Below are 12,794 nucleotides of genomic sequence, written 5' to 3' on the forward strand. Positions count from 1 at the left end.
AAGTCCCTCCCTCCATAAAAGCGGAAGCGGAGGGGCCGCGCTGGGTGAAGCCTCTGTAAGCCCCTCCTCTCCCGGGCTGCCGCAGTGAAATTGGGCGCATTTGCGCAGTAACGGCCCTTTTTTTGTTGGAAGGTAAGGAAGGGTTAGCATGGCGCCCGGGTTCTCGTGGATTGAGGCGGTATGATGTTTTGTTACAGGGCCGCTGAGGAGGGTGGGCGAAAGGGGGCAAAGGCTAGTGGTAACCGTAGTTTATGGCAAAGGGTTAGGTCAGCTCGGGCGGGGACAGAGCCCTACGATGTGGCGGAGCTACGAGGCCCGAGCGCGCCATGCCGTTCCGCTGGTTAGGGGCGGGGGGAATTAGACTCTGGGTGAGGCTGGCGTACTAGTGAGGCTGGGAGTCGATAGCTAGTGGCGGCCTGGTGGTGAGGGTTTGGGCTGCTTGCGGCTGCTTGTCTTCCAGCTGTGTGCACTGCGAGTGGCCGCCATGTCATGCCAGGCCTATGGGGATAGCAGAGTCATCCAGGCTGGGGGAGGGGAGCGTCCGTGCCGCCACGACTGAGCGGTGACGGTGGGCTCAGCGCCGACACCGTGCGAGAGGCTTCCGTTTCCTAGGGCGGTCGGTGCTCACACGTGGACAGGCGGGAGGGGTAGAAGGCCGCTTCGTGTACAGGGGTGGATGCTGCTGACTGGCGCCCCCATACAGAGGAGCACGTTGTTCATTGTCAGTGCAGCGCCCTATAGTATCAGCATGGTGACTGTATGACCAGCTAGGCACTGGTGTCTTTACAATCTCTTCACTATCTCCCCAGTACTCGTAGACACCCATCAATATGGCAGATGACATTGATTTCACCACTGGAGATGCCGGGGCTTCCGCCACTTTCCCCATGCAGTGCTCTGCCCTGCGCAAGAACGGATTTGTGGTTCTGAAATCACGTCCCTGCAAGATTGTTGAAATGTCAACTTCCAAAACTGGCAAGCACGGTCATGCCAAGGTAACTTATTCCCTCCTTCTCTTTAACGTTACCATTATTAACAGCGGTAGGTTTATATAGCAGATAAATATTACTACCTTGTACCATGTTCTTTCCTTCAGGTTCACCTTGTTGGTATTGATATCTTCACTGGTAAGAAGTATGAAGATATATGTCCATCTACCCACAACATGGATGTCCCAAACATTAAGAGATGTGACTACCAGGTAATGAATCCTGCCATTGTAGTGCAGTATATCCTTGTATGGCTTTGCAGCTGTGTACATTGTTTTGTAAGGGAGATAAAACAGACTTGTCTAGGGCTTCTCTATCCTCCACTGAGATACCTTTCTTTGGTATGGGAGCACAAGAGTCTTAAAGAACCAGTGATTGTAGGAGCGAAACTATAGGCCGTAATGTTCGAATCTGGAAAAGGCAACTGAAGGTGGTGATGAGACAGAGCAGATGATGTAGCATATTCAATGGCAAGTCATTGTTCTATGGCATCTTCAAGGGATAGTTTCCTTAAGGGCTTATGAACACTAGTGCTAACATCAGATGTCTAAAACTGCTGCAATATTTGATGCTTACCTGGGTACAGATGCGAGTACTTGATGGGTATTTTAACTGCTATCCCTTAAAGGAGTTGTCCAGGATATTGAATTTTATGGCCTATCCCTAGGTGGATGGTCAGTACCCAGCCCTTCCCATCAGTAAAGGGCTGCTTCTAGTGCACACATCACAGGACTGGAAACAGTTGGCTTTGTGCCCTGTGTAGTGGCCAGGCCCTAGTACTGCAGCTCACCTCCCATTGAAGTCAGTAAAAGCTGAACTGCAATGACTGTGTCTGGCCACTACATAGAGACTGGAGCTGTTTCTGGCTCTGTTCTATGTAGTGCCAGCCCTGTACAGCTGATTTGTGGTGGCCTATCCTAAGGGCAACTCCTTCTAAATGAGATATTTAGGTTGGCTTAGTCAAAATCTTGCATGCCTAACCCTCCTTTCCCCTGACTCTTCTATAAACCTCAGATGGTTTGCTGAAAGCATGAGGTTTGTGTATTAACTTCTGTATATACATAGGCCTGCATTTACTTGTACCAGAAAATTCTACACAGGCAGTCTGAAATTGCACTAGCTTTCAGTTGCTGAGTGCTAAATCTTATCTAGTTTATGCCACCTATTAGTTTGAGCCAAAATTTTGGTGCAGTGATGGGGCATGTGGCTACATTTTTGGGACCTTGAGGTAGTCAGAAAAAGGATGTGTTGGAGCAGGCTGCTGTCGGTCTGTTCTGGTTCTTGGCCTGTTCAATTATAACGTACAGTAGATATCTTGCAGGTCTAGAAAACAGATTTTACGTCATGTTAGTATAATTTGTGTGGCTCTGGTGATTTCCGAACTACTAAATACTTCATTAGGTAGTTTGGTCTCCTATGACATGTAGGCCAGATCAGGAGTTAACTACGCAAAATGGCTGCTGTCAATGAAAGTCTGGTGTCTGCCAAATACAGACTTTACTTGGCAGTGTCATTTGTGAGAAGACTGAGTTAATTCAGGTGCTATTTTTTATGATAAAGGAAGGTTAAACTGAAGATGTTAAATATAACTTTATAACACTTCATGTGAACTGTAAAATGGTTGCAGCTATAATGGAGCAAAGTCATTTAGATTGGTGACTACTGGTTGTTAGACACTTGTAAGGAAATAAGATCTTCTAGACTAGAAAGTCACTTACATGGACCTCTGTATACTTTAAGCTGTACTTGAGAACATGGAACATTAGTCTATTCTATGAGAACATAATATTTTGACTGTCGGTGGCTCATGCTTTTCACGGTCTTTCCTTACTAGCAGTTTGATTGTAAAAGGTGAGGCAAAACCAAAATATTACTTAGTTTTTAAATGAGAAAGTCAAGTGAATGAATATCAGATGAGCTGGAGTCTGCCATCTAGGACACCTACCAATCGGATATTCTTACAGGTACTATACAGAGAAGAGCGCTGGGCGCAGATAACGTTTTACTTGTATAAGAGCTGAGCTGCAGCAACTCATGACCACTACACAGAATAGAGCTACCTGCTTCCAGCACTGTTCTCTGAATAGCTGGTTGGCAGGAGACTGACACGAGTCCTCTGCCAATCTGATATTGATGATCAATATAATTTACCCCAAACTTTTTTATTACCGAATCTTTTCATAAGAATTACCATAATAGTACCACTCAGCAGACTGTCTTGTAAAGGGGATTGGCTGTTGACTTGTGCACAGTTTACCATTGCACATGTTGAGACTCCCATAGGACCTTACTAATGGGCCAGTGATATTTAGTGTTATACCTATACACAAGCTTTTTTAAAATTGTCTAAATATTTTAGGTCTGTTGTGGACAACCTATATTCATAGTCTCTGAGGACATTTGACAAATGTGAAAGGTAGCAGCTACTCTGGGGGACTGAATGAAACGGTTTCAATGAAAACAGCAAGTATGTGACAGGACAACACCTTTTTCACTACTAAACTTGTCCTGACTTACCTTAGTAAAGGAGGTTGCAACAGTGCCAAGCCCAATGTGTGAGGACACATGTGTTCCCACTTGGCTTGCCTTGTCAGCACATCAGTAATCCATGGGATGGTATTGTTTTGTGGCTGCAGGGACAAGCAGAGTTAAGTTTGTCTGTTCTAGTTTTACCCTGACTATTTGTACTTGACTGCGGCTTATGTTGGAATAAGCAAGACCTGAAATCGATGACTTGGAAGGACTAATGTACTTGTGCACGGTTTAAGGAGTCTGTCATGAGAAGCTTGAAATAAAACCAGCAACAGTACATTGTAGGGTACATTATTCCAGGCAAAAATTTCCTTGCAAAAGATATGAACAGCAATGGAGCATGGCTTACAATCTTTTGCCTCAGCAGTGACTTACACTCATGACTGCTCAGGGAAAATGGCAATGTACTACTGTGTTCAGTTAGCTCTTTTCATTTCAAGCATATGGGTTTGAGTCTGGCCACCCATTTTAGATGTTCAGGGTATGCCCTTTGGTAGCACATCATTATGTAGGGGCTTCTCATCTGTTAGAAGAGAATTCCTAATCCTGTAGTGGACTCTGGCCAGATACTTGATGGTACAAGAACGAACATTTTCCTTATAGCGCTCCTTAGAATTTCTACAGGTAGACTCTTTCAGCTGATTGTTGGGACAGCTCACTTCTAAGAGCCTGCCTTGTGGAGACCTACAAGGCTGTGCCCATACTGTTTGACATCTAATATAGATTGATATCTTTGATATTTCTTGTGTTGACCTTTGGGTATTAAATGGCAAAGCTAACCAGGTTATCTGTGACACCAGTGCACAGACATCCATATTTTGTGGCTGCCTTATACACTACTGTATATGGTTATGTAGTTTAGCGTTCTGAATCTTGGCTGGGTGGTAAGGAACGCCCCCTCGCAGTACAGAACTATGGACATTACTGTGAGGGGCGTTCCTGACAGACTGTTGGAAACTCCCTTCTGACACTGAAGAGCTATGATAATGGCACCGATAGCTCTTCAGCAGGGGCACAACGGGAAAGTCGATAGTGTGCAGAATTCGGCGCACTGTCTGCTTTCTAGCAGTGTATTACACGCATAACTGAAATCTTTTTGGTCACCTCACTCAGACATCATGGAGTGGGATGCTGATTGTGCCTTCTCGGTGTGATACAGAAGTGACTAGGCATTAATGGAAAGGACATTACTTAAACTGGCCCCATCGTCTACAGGATCTTGTTGGAAAAAGCCGCCTGACTGGTTTCCTTTTGGAACTGCAGTTACTGAGTTTGAGTGCTTTGTGGCATGGATTACCAAGGCTGCGCATCTACGTATGTAAGCTGTATAGTGCAATGTCAAACATCAGATGGAGCAGTGAAAAGCGGTCACTAGACTGTGGAAGAGTATTGCGGAGTAACTATCTCACTTCTCTGTATGGCATTCTGACAAAGGAGTTTGGACATGAGTTGCCAGAATCTTTTTCAGGAGTTGGCCTAGAACTAGTCTGGAGACTGCTGTTGCATGAAATCTGGCTTGGTGTCTGACCTCACAAATGCTTTTCTGGGTGCATAGGCAAAAAGTCCCACACGCTGCAGCTAAAACAGATTCCCCTCAGGCATTCTACAAAATTTTGTAATGAGACCAACTCTGTTAAAGCCTATTGTTTCAGAATAGAATGTCATAAAAAGCTCCAAGTTTTAACTACTTTTTCCATATAGTGTAATATAGATTTATCTAGTAAACCAAAGATTCATCTTTTACCATCCCATGAAATTCTCATTACTAAACTTTTTATATCCCTCAAAGTATTGCACTGAATGGAATCTGAACAGTCTTTTGAGGGAGTAAAACAACTAATTTCATTTAGTTGGCTTGCTGTCTCACCAGCAGACTATTTAAGATCAACAAGTGCTACATGTTTCACTCAAACATTATTGTAGTGGGCCAGGACCACACAGGACTAGGACTCTGCTGAGCTATCCTGTAGTGTTTCCTCTGCACTTAGGATAGATCTCTAGTTCTCATAAGTTTAACTTGGTGTTCCTGGTTTTATATAAGGAATATATAAAGAAGGTTATTTTGACATACAAATAGAAGTGCCTTCTTCCAATAAATGTTGTATACTAACTGTTTGCTACAGATTTTTCTGTAAATGTCTACTTTTGTTTCCTAGCTGATCAATATTCAAGATGGTTATCTGTCCCTGCTGGGTGAGGGTGGTGAAGTCCGTGAAGATCTTAAGTTGCCAGAAGGAGAACTGGGAAAGGAAATACAACTTAAATTTGACGGAGGAGAAGAGATGCTGGTAATATAAATTAATGTGTTTGAGTAGCTTTGTAGGTTACCACTTACAGGACAAGCCTTCAATATAACTTGGCTGTTAGGGCATCTATCTGCAGAGATGAGTGCATCTATTAGATCTTTAAAGGGTATCTCCTGGTGACTTCTTATTGGTTTAGTTCTTTTCTTACTAGTGTGAAACTTATTGTCTAAATGGTGTGCAAGCTATCTAGTGGTAGTAACTAGAGATTTTTCTAAAAAGGAAAGCTTACCACTTGCATATAGAAATGCTGAATAAGGACTTTAAAAGGCTTATGCAATGAAAAGTTTCTCTATCCAGGGAATTAAAACTGGTGGGTTCTCCACCACTGAGACCACCTAAGTGGGGTGTGTCCCTCTGCTGCACACCCACCCTGACAGCAGCCAGGTCTAAACTAGGTGACAAGCACTACCACTCACTTTAATGGAAGTGTTATATTTGGCATTGAAGTGTATGGGACATCCATCCACGAAGCGACATTCCTACAGCTTTGCTGCTGTTGTGCTTAAAGGGATTCTACCATGAAATTTTATTTTTTTTTTCTAGTTCACATGTCGGAATAGCCTTAAGAAAGGCTATTAGTTTCCTACCTTTAGAAGTAGTCTATGGCCTGCTGTTCGGTGAAAGATCTGGTTCTTGTCGGTATGCAAGAACATCTGGGGGTCAGATGTCGACGCCTGCGCAGTCGGCTCTGCCATTGGGACGCAGGCAAGAGCTGAGTGCAAAGGCCAGCCAGCGGCCTTTATTTGGAGGCTGTTTATTTGTAGTATGCTCCTGTACTCCATAGAACTACAGGAGCGTACTGTGCATAAGCGGCCTCCAAAAAAATGGCTGCCTGCCTATGCACACTGCTCTTGCCTGTGTTCCGATGGCAGAGCCGACTTCTCCGGCGTCGACTTCTGACCCCCAGCCGGAAGAAGATGGAGGTGTCGCTGGAGAGAGTTCTTTCGCAGCATTGGGGAAGCCCCCAGTGCTGTTTGAGTGCTTAGGCCCGCCCCAGTGCTGCGAGAGAACTCATTTGCATACTGACAATAAACGGATTTTTCACCGAACGGTGGGCTGGAGACTACTTCTAAAGGTAGGAGACAGATAGCCTTAAGGTTATTCTGACGTGTTAATGAGAAAATGATTTTTAATGGTAGAATCCCTTTAATGCAGGGGGATATAAATTCCATTATCTCCCAATTAGCGTCTGAAGAGAATTGATTCCACCGTTTGTTTAATGGCAAAGTCCTTGTCCCCTTTCGCGCATAGTGACTTGTCTAAAACGCTTTAGAATTGTCCGTATGGTAAAGTTGGTATGTCTGATGCGTGTATGTAGTTGTAGGTACATATAGCATACAATGTTGTCTATTGTCAGATTACACATTGGCAAAGTAGTTGCCTGTTTTCTGGGTTTTTTTATTTATTTTTTTGTTGCACTATCCAACATAATGAAATTGTTACAATGCTATACTAATTTCAACTTTTTCAACAGGTCTCTGTCTTGCATGCAATGGATGAAGAATGTGCAGTGTCCATCAAGGCCATGTCCAAATGAACAGGGATCCCCGGCTCGAGCTATCTGCTCAGGTCAAGATAAACAGATCTTAAATTTGGTTCTGATTGTCACCAAAGCTATGGCCTTCACAAAAAACCTCATTTCTTTTTGACTTGTTTGCAAATACTGCTGGATTCTAAATTTGGTTATGCAGGTTAACTGGTCATTTCCAAATCACCACACTGCAGACATTTCTTGAGTTACCTTTCACATTCCTGAAGGTGTTCATTTGACGGTCCAACCAAGTGACTCTTTAAAATGAGGTATTCTGCATCGGTTTTCCCCGATGCATGTGTTAAATCAGGCTTCTAGGTATTTTGGTTAAAGCACCTGGAATTAAAAAGGTAATTTAATAAAGCAGATGCAAAAGTTGTCTATTCCTTACTAATATGTAGAAAGAGAAGACATCTTAGAATATTAAGCAAGCTTCAATCTATTGCATGTTAGACTGTTTGAAACACCAAGTGCCAAGTACATCACTTGGAGAAGTGTGAGTGATTTATAAATGCCAGTTGATGCTTCTTCTCCTGCCCCTTTATTAAAAATAAATAAAAATCCTGGTGGCCATGTGCAAGTAAATTGTATTACCTCTTTATTCTCTCTGCCAACGTGTTGGCTTACATATTATAACCTAATAAAATTGTGTCAAAGCCTGGCTACAGTCTAGACAGGCATCTGGTATATTGGGTGATTCTACATAGCAGGCATACATGGCACAAAATGAGGATAAGAGTTGTTAATGCTACAGATTTTCACTCGAGGCCTTTGTCATCAAACTGATAAAATAAAAATAGAAAAATTGCAGTTCAGTTGCTTTTTTTTTTCTTTTATTGTATTTATCTTGAAATATTAAACCTAGTAAAGACCTTCCCAGGAATTGATTTTGCGGTGCTTCCAGTGTGATTTCTTTAAATATTTTTGTAATACAAATGTCGATACTAGTACATGGGAGTGAAAAGTGTTTATCCAAACCATAATCCTAAAGACCTGTGTAGTGTTAGAATTGTAGGTTTAAAGAGAATCCAGCTGCTTGCCAGACTTCTGAATTGGTAAATTGCTTTATAAATACTTCTGTATTGTGCTGTTTCTCTCTACAAACCTTAGAGCTGGGTGTTGGAACTGTTTTCCAGGCTTATTTGATGACAACAGGTCTGATGTAAAGGATCTCGGTCGATCAGCTGTTTAGAGGCCACTGTCTGGGTGAGTGCTGTGGCCTCTTCAAGATTACCAAGCATAGTGCTGTACATCTCTGCCTGGTATACAGCTCAGTATAGGACGAGGCCTGGAAAAGACAATGTTACTAAATACTGAACTGAATATACATGTGTTGCATAGCCTTTGGAGCAGCAGACCTGGACTGACTATCATCTGACAATGAGCAGGGGTCTAAGGAAAAGTTATCAATCTAGACAAGTGTTTGTATAATTTCCCTATAAATTAATTTCTCATTGTCTTCTAGATCTCTGCTTGCTTAAAATCCAGTGCATAAAAATCAATGCATGGTCATATGATGTAGATGCAGGTAAACTGCTCATTATAACACAGTTGACAATCACATGACCAGCAACTGATATTCTGCTTACTTTCCGTGAATAAGACAGCAAGCAGATCTAGAAAACCATAAGGAATATATGCATAAAGTAGATTGGAAATTTGTATAACATTCTATTATACAAACATTTGTCACTAATATTGGTCTGAAACTGGCCACCTCCAAGTCCCAGAACATCCCTTAAGTGTGTTCCTACAGTCTGGTTCTTGGACACTCCTGCAATGTAATGCCAGTTGTAACTTTATTCACACACTTGTAAGCTAACAGAGGAACAACTCAAGGCAAATATTGAGGGCGAGATTTTTTTTAAAGTACAATTTACTAAAGTAGAAGTCGTGAGGTGAAGGGTCCTCTGAACAAATCTACACCTATACAAGCTATTTCTGTTACTTTAGGGATCCTAGTGTATATGTATTAAAGCTTCATTGAAACGGGGGTGGGTTTTTAACCAGTCTTGTCCACATTTTCTTTCTTCCTCACCTAATCTTAAGTCCCTTTTTAATTTGGTTTGCTATATATATTTCGACAGCTACTTTTTAGGTGCACAAATCTGGAAGTGACGTTCTGACATCACTGTAACTTTGTACCGTGCATCCTTACCTTGTCATACTTGTCTTATAATGTAAAGGTTTTGTGACTGTGACACAAAGCCATTTACACCTGCATCTGGAGCTATAAATCTGAAATCACTGTTTGGTAACAATTTCTATTGTAAAAGGCTTTCCAGTATTCTGCCCTATGTGGATCCTGAGTAAGCAGTTTGGTTCTTTAGAAGTTTCAGAATGTTGCTCAAACTTAACAGAGTTGAAAGCAAACATGACTTGCATGCCTTGTTGACTGATTCCCAATACCTGGAAGTGTCCAGCTCGTGTCCTTAAACATTCATTCCTGACTTTACCATTTGCATGAATTACAAGTTCATTAAGTGATACAAGTAACAGGATAGGGGGTGGCATGAAAGATCAGCACATGGTACATGTGGTGGTATTGAGGACACTGGATATAGTTAATGGTGTATTCAAGGTAAGTGCACTACTTAACCAGTAACATTTCTATCCCCAATGTGCTGGGGTAACAAACTGAAGGCTGTATAATATGTACTTCTGTGCTGTTGTGCAGATTTCAATTTCAAATTGGCAGGCCAGAAATATAACTGGGCTTCAGACACTCCAGGAATTGGAAACTAATATGGAAAATGGCATGAAATTCTGTACAGTTAGGGGAGGGGGGCTTCTCATTACTTGCCATGTGCTAGATCACACTGCCATGCATTCCCTACAGTACTGGGACATGGATTAAACTAGATTTTCACTAACATGCTTTTGTAACAATCATTGTATGCTGCTAAAAGTAACACTAGCCCAGCTTCATATGGTTAAATCTGGGTTCACACTAAAATCTTAGATGGTCTGTGTTGGCTTTACTGTCCTGTGCACCATTCTGGGAATTGGCCTCCTAGCGTTAGTTATTGATGATCTGTAAAATTGCAGTATGTAGCAGACATGACTTCTAGTGTCATAGGCAACGTGTAATAGAAGTTTCCTGGCATAGTGTGCAGGTTGTTAAATCCAGTGGATAATTCCATGTCAGACACTCAGTAGTGTGAACCCAGCCTAAAACTTTGAGGCCTGGTTTACATCTGTGCTCGGGAAGTCCACTTGGGGACCCCCTGAATGGAAACGTCTCTGCATTAAAAAAAAAACAAAAACGGTTACCTAAGGAAACCTGTGGCCCCGTAGACTATAATGGGGTCTGTGTGGTTTCCGTGCAAAAAAAATTAGAGAAAAGTGCTGCTTGTAGAACTTTTCTCTCTGCGTGTTTCATGCCGATAGGCCCGAACACAGATGTGAACTGGCCTTAGGGCTCGTTCACATCTGCGTTGTAGGGTCCTTATTGCAGGTTTCCGTTTCCTGCATAAAACAGATGCAGGAGACGGAAGCCTGCAGGAGACTTTCTCACTTGCTCTCCGCCGCGAAACCGGGTTTTATAATCCGGACACAGAGTTGGACATGCACTACTCTGTGTCCGGATAAAAAAAAATCCGGTTTCGCGGCGGAGAGCCTAAAACGCTCACCGCCGCGCACGGCCGGACCCGGTCTATGGTTTCCGTCTTCTGCCATGCAGAAGACGGAAACCATAGTACGGAGACCCTGAACGCAGGTGTGAACCCAGCGTTAGTCTACTGTTTGGATAATATCCTGCTGGTGTGAGGAATTGTAAACCAAGTGGTGTGGGTGATCTTTAGGACTGGCATGATGCTTTGCACAACATTATGCAGATCATACTGCATTGTCAATGTAAGTGCAACATGTAGCATGCTGAACTGACAGCTATGGTTATGTGAAAAGATGTGTAACTAGACGCCAAGCAATAATGACTTTCATACAGCAAAACAATCCTTGGCTTGTAGTCTAAAGCTTTGCTATGTTTGCAGCATACACTTTTAATTATGCAATGGTTGCTGAATAGATCATACTCCAAGACCTATCAATATAACTTGTTCGGTGTTTATCAGCTTTCCAGTTTAACTGCATATGTTGTAGGTGGCTGCATCATGCCATTTTCTTTCCCTCCTTAAGCTGGTGTCTAGATAATAGTTTGGCAGGAGATAGTAGAAAGGGTGGTGACCTAAAGTTTGTGCTTTGAAAATTTGTTTTCTAGTCTTTAATGTTAAGTGTTTGCCCTGCATGCTATAACACTGACATTGCAGTTCACAACCGGGAAAACAACTGTAAGCATCTAAAACTTTTTTTTTATCCTATTTCTTTTGTTTTTGAAGGTCAATTACTATTTGTACATTGGACAGTACATAGACAATTCTGAAAAAAAGAACACTACAAGGGAATTGCAAATGTCTGCCCTAAACCTATTGTAGGTTGATGTATTGTATTAGTTTTGACATTCACATTGTACAGAAGAGTCTAGCAGCCTTGTATATTTTGCATTTCACTGTAAAGTTAAACCTAATTGGTTAATCAAAACATGTAGAGTTTCAAGATTGTGTTACTAGGTTATAAATTGTGGATTGAACAAATTAATAAGATCAATAAAACTTAGGTGATTTCTGATGTCTATTTCTAGTCCTTCTTTAAGTGTGCTTGTATACTGCATCAAATGAAGATTGACGATCTGGCTTCACACTCTGCTTGTGGTGGGAAGCATCAGTTGAGTTTCTTTAACATGTCTGCTTATGTAATGTAACACAGTCTCAATTATATTTCATATAGGTAAACCATTTATAAGCTATTAGGGGGACTATTGATGGAGTCCACCCCAAAAATAGTGAGTTTATAAAAATACCCTCACTGATCCCTCCAATTCAGTTACAATAGTACTCGGGCAATAGTCATACAAGGAATTCTGGCCTGCAAATTGCTGGCTATATATATATATATATATATATATATAGTAGATTGTGAGCCCCCCCATATAGGGATCACAATGTACATCTTTTTTTTCCACTCCACAAAAAAATATCTACACACTTGTCGAAAGAGAATGGAACTCCGCAGATAAGAAGGGCATCATTCCTTGGGGGAGTGAAACACAAGTACCCATTTGAAGAGGTTTCTTCTTGGAATTCAGTTCCTAGGCTAGACATGGCCATATCCAAGGCCTCAAAGAGATTGGCACTGCCCTTTGAGGATATGGGCTCTTTAAAAGGACCCTTTGGACAAAAAAAAGTGGACAGTTTTCTTAAACACAGTTGCAAGTCAGTGCAAATCTCCCTCAACAAAAATACAGAAGCAACCTGTACAGTTGGAACCCTTAAAGTCTGGCTGGAGGAGCTAGGACTCCCAGCTCAGGAATGAGGCTCTTAGAGGTTTTGGGAACCCTACCCACTATTCCCAAGGTGGCAGATTTTTTAGCTGATGCCT

General features: G+C 42.1%; 1 protein-coding gene across 1 annotated transcript; it reads left to right on the plus strand.

The window, feature by feature from the left end:
* Positions 1 to 10: 10 nt before the first annotated feature.
* On the plus strand, positions 11 to 11,645 carry EIF5A2 (eukaryotic translation initiation factor 5A2). Its single transcript, XM_075268710.1, has 5 exons — positions 11 to 132; positions 810 to 995; positions 1,097 to 1,201; positions 5,678 to 5,809; positions 7,302 to 11,645. The coding sequence occupies exons 2-5, from the start codon at positions 831 to 833 to the stop codon at positions 7,362 to 7,364; spliced, it is 465 nt and encodes a 154-aa protein (XP_075124811.1). The 5' UTR covers positions 11 to 132; positions 810 to 830; the 3' UTR covers positions 7,365 to 11,645.
* The last annotated feature ends 1,149 nt before the right edge of the window (positions 11,646 to 12,794 follow it).

The sequence above is a fragment of the Leptodactylus fuscus genome, chromosome 3 (assembly GCF_031893055.1).
Source record: "Leptodactylus fuscus isolate aLepFus1 chromosome 3, aLepFus1.hap2, whole genome shotgun sequence".
Taxonomy (NCBI): domain Eukaryota; kingdom Metazoa; phylum Chordata; class Amphibia; order Anura; family Leptodactylidae; genus Leptodactylus; species Leptodactylus fuscus.